The sequence below is a fragment of the Fukomys damarensis genome, unplaced genomic scaffold (assembly GCF_012274545.1).
Source record: "Fukomys damarensis isolate Sample0158 unplaced genomic scaffold, DMR_v1.0_HiC HiC_scaffold_11, whole genome shotgun sequence".
Lineage (NCBI taxonomy): Eukaryota > Metazoa > Chordata > Mammalia > Rodentia > Bathyergidae > Fukomys > Fukomys damarensis.
Window position 1 is genome coordinate 2328674 of NW_022900923.1, and position 6150 is coordinate 2334823.

The window sequence follows — 6150 nt, forward strand, 5'->3', positions numbered from 1 at the left end:
GAAAACCGCAGACCCGAGTTCAATCCCTGGATCCAAAAAAAAAAAAGAAAGAAAAGAGAAATACACAGCTACTTTGTGCAGCCTCGGAAGTGAGGAAGCCAGGGCGCTGGGCACCCCGGGCGCCTGCACCCTGAGCAGGGGAACCCCGAACCAGGGGCCCGGCAAGGCCGCTCCCTGCCCTGGGATGGACTTAGCCCGTCTCCAGCCCACCCTGCTGCCTTCCCACGAAGGCTGAGTGTCCCAGGACCAACTCTCCCGGGCCCAGTCCAGGCCACAGGACACCCGGCCAGTGTCCAGGAGCCGAGGCAGCCGGAGGGCAGCAGGGTGGCTCGCGCCTGACCCGTCCGACCCAACAAGGAAGGCAGCTCTCTGGTTCAGTCCGCGTGCACTGCGAGTCCAAGTCCAGAAGGCGCGGGGTCCTCTAGCGCACGAAGGATACCACGCTGGTGGCCACTGCGAACGGGGAGGAGTAGGCGGTGGCGAAGCTCTGCAGGCCGAGGATGAGGTATCGGCAGCCCTTGGCGACGACCTTGCCCACGTTCTGTGTTGGGGGCCAGGAGAAAGCAGAGGGTGAGGGGTCCCTGCCACTGCAGGGGCACCGTGAGCGAGCGAGGAGCAGCACCCTGGGTCCCAGCCCACCTACCCGGTCGTTTCCCCTTGGGCTCCTTGTCCGAGAGCCCCCTGCATCTCCCGCTCCTCCTGCTCCTGTCTGACACTAGCTTTGGTCCCTTCTTCATCCCTTGCCACTCTCCAAGGGCTGGCGTCTTTTTTTTGTAAGACTGGGTCTCTCTGTGTAGCCCAGGCTGGCCCTGAACTCACTGTGTAGCCCAGACTGGCCTCCAATTTGCAATGATCCTCCTGCCTCAGCCTCCCGAGTGCTGGGACTGCAGGCCTGCACCACAGTGCTTGAAACAACCCCAAACTCCTCGAGGGAAAGACTGGCCAGTGATTTCCCATTGACTCCTCATCTGTAGAAGATACTGGGGGTCAGCGGAGCCCCAAGAAATTCCCCAATGGAATTGCAACAAAAAATGCAGAACCCCAAGTCCCAGCTGGACTGCTCTGTGCCCCTGGATGTCCTCTCTCCACCCCAGCTGTCACCCTCCTTGGTGACTCCAAGGACCCCTGGCTGGCCTGGCCGTGTCTCATTCCCTGTTTGCCCCCAGCCAGAGATGCTGCAGCTGTGATGACCCAGGGGCGGGTTCACTGAAAACCCCAAAACCCCTGATCCCAATATGACCAGGCTTTCTCTGCCTTCCAGCACAGAATGGCAGCCCTGCTGCCTGCCCAGGAGGCCGCACCTTCCAGGGGCCAGAATCCTATCCCTTCCAGATGCACCACCTGCCCTCTCCAGACCCCAGACTACCGCTTCTTCTGTCATGGTGGGAGTCAAATGTCTTCCAGGAACGTCCCACCCCCACCATCCACAACCCTACGCCTCCCCTCTAGGCCTGGATGCTGTCCCCGCCTCGGGATATGACTGCCTCCAGCCACCTCGCTGTCTGAGCCCACTGAGGTCTCCACGCCCTTCCCCGACTTCTCTGCACCCCCTGAGCACTTGGCAATGCAGCCACTTGGCCTCTGTGATTCCTCCTCATAGGCCCCCCAACTCCACGGGACCGTTGCTTCCTGTCCAGCCTTCAGAGCTCCCCCAGCCTCTGTCCCACCTTGGCCTGCAGTCACCCCATGGGCTGTGCACCCGCCTGTCCTGGGTGCTGTTAACACCAGGGTCTGACTCATATTCCGCTGCCTGTGTGAGTGCAGGGTCACGTGCCCAGCGTGGGTCTCTGCGTGGCTGTGGTGGCATCTGCAGAGTTGCAGTCACCATTGCCACACAGCTGGGCGGGCAGAGCTGAGCGCCAATGCCAAGGAAGGCTCACTGCGGAGCTGGCACCCTTCACCCCATCTTGTCCCCTCCTCTAGTGAAGGCCAAAGTCCGGAGCCCAGGGGTGACAGGCCCCATGGCGCATGGCTTCAGTTCCCTCATCTGCACAGTGGGATCAGTAGTGACCACCTCGTTGGGTGAAGAGGATTCATGAGTGCTCCAGGGTTTCATTTTGTTTCTTGGCACAGGGGACAGAACCAGGGCTCGATTTGCCAGGCTGGCACTGTCACATGGAGCCCACACCCTAGCAAAGGGGCTTGGCACCATGCTGGGCACAGACTCGGGCCACAAAGCCCCCAAAGCCAGCGCTCTCCTGGGAACAACGCGGTGCTTTCCTGCGGCTGGTCCTGAGGTGTGCGGTGTCGAGAGCCATCCGAGCCGCCTTGTGTTTTCAGGGAAGTCACCCTGCGTCAGGCACCACCAGCTCCTCCCGGGGTCCCCACCTTCACAGAGCTTGGCCCCTCCCGGAGGGAGGTCCCCACCCACAGAGCTTTAAACGCTGCCCACCTGCCCACCTGCCCGCTGGCCACCGGTGCACACACTTCTCAGTGAGACGCTGGTGTGCAGCGGTGTGTGTGCATGAGACGTTGCTAAGAGACCTTTCCACGTGTGAGCACAGGAATGCCACTTCCATTTCTGAAACAAAAGCCACGGCAGAGACGGCGCAGCTGGTGGAAGTGACCGGGACGTCAGCACCACCGAGTGCAAGGGCTACCTCCCCGACATTTCCGAGACGCTGTACACTTCATTCTCTTTGTTGTGCGGTCTTTGAATTGTCAGTGTCTTTGAATTTAAGGGAAAAAAATCTACTAAACTAGCTCATGAGTGGGAACAGTCACAAATGCAGATCTCAGGAGTGGGGTGCCTACCACCCCCATTTCAGAGTCACTCAAGCGAGCAGGTCTGGGGTCCTGGGCTGGGGAGATTAATCTCTCAGTGGAGCTGGGCAGGGAGCATGGGAGAGCACCAGGCTGGGCCCTGGCCCCCAAGACCTCAGCACCTAATCCTCAAACCTGGGGCTGAGTCTCCGACACTGGGACTCAGGTAAGGACCCCACGGGCAGCTTCTCCGGTCGGGGCCCCTCCAGGCTGCACCCCACCAGGGGCGTCTCCTCAGGGAGGGGGATAGCAAGCCAGCCACAGGAAGCAGAGGGACAGGAGACAGGACGGACGGGAGGGATCCGGAGGGATCCGCAATGTAGGTTCTGAAGGCCACGATGGCCCTGCAGGAGCTGGGATGGAGAATCGGATCCCCAACCCCCCACCCAAAACAGGGTTGGCTCCGCAGGGCCCCAGACCGGGAGAGCAAGTCTGTGCAGTTTGGGCCTCCAAGTCTGTGGTCACTTGGCACAGGGGCCACCTGACCGACCTGAGGACAAGGAGTGAGGCCTCCGGGGACCCCTAGCGCTCACCGCAAGAGCGAAGGCCACGCCCCCTGCACAGGGACCCGCGACAGCCAGGTTTGGGGTGCTGCCCACAGGCCCCGAGAGAAAAGGAGCCGGCAGGGGCTCCCGACACAGCCAGCGAGGCGTCCGAGACGCGGTCACCCGCTCACTCACTCCTCGCTGCCCGCGACTCCCCCTGGGCTCCAGGTCCCGTCCCTGCCCCTGTTTGAAACTTGGGGACATCTCTCCTCTGGAGAGGGAACCAGGACCCCACCGGCATTGGGCAAACGCATTCCTGCGTCCTCCGCAGCCCTCCCAGCTGTCCTAGCAAAGCTCCAGTGCCTCCCGACCGAGCGACCGGGTGCCCCAGCCCTCCCGCTGCCGGGAGACAGACACCTTCCCGAAGGGCGGAGGATCTGAGGTGCTGGCAGGAAGAGCGACGTGGAAAAGACATTTGAACTAGGCGGGCCGGGTGCAGGCGCCCCTGAAGTGGAAGGCGGCCTTGCCCGGACTGAGGGGGTGGAAGTCACGGGCCCTGGCTGATCGCTGGCTCTCCGGCAAGAAGAGGCCACTGCTCCTTCCTCCAGGCAGCTCGGACCTCCCGTGGGCCCCGGGACAGTGGAGGCTGAAGTCACCGCTTTACAGCTCCCGGTTGTGTGGGACGTGGGTGTGACATTCGCGGGTGTGACAGGGCAGCTAGGAACTGGCCTTCCACACCGGGACACGGGTTTGCCACGTCCTCACGATGGCCTGCTGTGGGGGGCGCAGACGCCCTGTGTGGGCCCCAAAGCTGCACAGAGCGGGGGGCATCCGGGCTGACCCTGCGCCGGCCCTCAGACGGCCATTAGGGGCCGCAGCCTTCCAACCTCCCCTGGAGGACAGGTTTCCAGTTACCAGGCACACGTGTGTGCAAGTTTTCTTATCTAATTAGTCGACTTGGGCTTGCTATATTATTCTGTTTTCATGTCATAATAAACATATCTTTAAAAGAAATTTTGTGAGCTCATGCCAGTAATCCAAGCACTCGGGAAGCTGAAGCAGGAGGATCACTCTGCAAGTTCAAGACAGCACATCTTGAGACGTGTCTCATAAATAAGAAGGAGAAGCTGTGTTACTTTTACCCCTTAACTGTAGCATGTATTTGATATACAGCCCCAAATGATTCCTCTTCCATCCTGGCGGCCCAGGCCATAGAGCTTTACACATCCACTTCTCTGCCCCTGACCCCAGATGGATGACACCCCTTTTCTTTTCTATTGAAATCCTCTTTTTATGCGGGCCGAGGACTTAGCTCAGTGACACTGCACCTGCCTGACAAGCACAGGGACTTGAGTTTGATCCCTGGTCCAGGAAAAAAAAAAAAAAGAAAAAAAAGAATAGAATCCTCTTTTTTTTCTAGTTTAGGCAACATTCACATATGCAACCCTGACATTTTAGGGTTTTGCTGATATGTTTATAAATTGTGTAGCCACTACTGCCATCTAGTTTCAAGACACTTTCGTTGTTCCCAGAAGAAAGCACACACCCAGCAAACAGCTGACATCTACTTGTCACCCCCACGCCTGGCAACCACTAATCTGCACTCAGTGATTTGCGCATTGCAGATATTTCGTATCAGTGCAAACCCTGGAAATAAAGTGGAACCCTCAGGGCCTGGCCCGTTTCACAATTTTGCATCACGTCCTTAGAGGTTAGTCCATTTGGAAGCACGGAGTAATATTTTGTTCCTTTTGATGGCTGAGTAACATTCCAGTGCATGGGTATACCACAGTTTATCCACTCACCCACCAATGGGCCCTTTGGCATTTATGAGTAATGCTCCTATGAACAAACGTGTATTCACACTTGTGTGAGTAGCTGTCTTCAGTTCTTTGGGGTCTATACCTAGGAGTGGAAGCACCAGGTCCCAGCACAATGCCATGTTCGCCTTTCAAGAAATCTTCAAACTTTGTCACAACTCCACAGCAGCAGTGGTGCCTTTCCCACCCGCCGAGTTCCATCTTCTGCACACGCTCACTGACGCTGTTGTTCTGCATCTGGGTGTTTTTCAGCCAGCCAGCCCAGTGGTATGAAGTGGCCCTCGCTATTACTGGGCAGCATCTCCTCCTGCCCCTGAGATCCGGAGGCCTCTCTGACCTCACGGCCCATGCCCAGCCGTGCCATGCAAGCTACCGCGATGCCCCGCTGTGCTGGACTCCAGGCCGAGGCCCTCGGGACAGGACAGGCTGCTCCCTCCACTTCCGGCACAGCGGGAGCCAGGACCTCAAGTGCCAGCCCTGGGGTTTCTGCAGCCTTGGGGCAAGTGACAGCTGGGACCAAGGGGAGACTGAGTCTGGGGGCGGCGGAGAGGCATCGGCGCACGAGGGGCTACCGAGGACAGACACGGAGGACAGATGGACCCCGAGGATGTGAGGGACACACACAGATCAGGCGGGCCGTGGCCTTTGGCCGGGACACAGGGTGCTGGGTGACTGCACCTGTGGCCTGCAGAGGTCAGGGAGCAGGGAGGCAGCAGGAAGCTGCCCGGGCTTCAGCCCTAGAAGGGAGCTCTCCCTGCCCCAGACCCGTCCTCCGCCCTCCACCGCCGGACACCTCCCCCCCGACACACACAGGACACAGTCAGGGGTCTGCAGCCGCCTGGCCCTGGTAAAGGACCCCAAACACGTCTCTGCTGCAGGATACCTGGATCGGGCGCCGCAGGAAACACGGGCTTCGGAGTGGCCCCTTCCGCAGGTGGCCATCGCCTCCGGGTCCCGCCTGAGGTCGCGGACCTGAATCCCGAGCTGTCCCAGGCGGAGCCTGTCGGATCAGGGGCCCCGGAGATGGCGGGTCCCCGCACCCAAAGTGCCGTCCGGTCCCGTCCCGTCCCGCGTGTCCTTCG

The 6150-nt window shown here is 59.8% G+C and overlaps 1 protein-coding gene across 2 annotated transcripts in view; it reads right to left on the reverse strand.

The window, feature by feature from the left end:
• Positions 1-6144, reverse strand: part of LOC104875100 — a 6579-nt gene extending 435 nt beyond the window's left edge. The window contains exons 1-2 of one of the 2 annotated variants that reach the window (XM_019210456.1): positions 5952-6144; positions 45-541 (exon numbers count right to left, since the gene is read on the reverse strand). In XM_019210456.1, coding sequence (XP_019066001.1) covers positions 45-541; positions 5952-6010 — 556 coding nt within the window. In that variant the 5' untranslated portion in view covers positions 6011-6144. The other variant, XM_010642490.2, reaches the window with a different exon arrangement.
• Between the last annotated feature and the right edge of the window lie 6 nt (positions 6145-6150).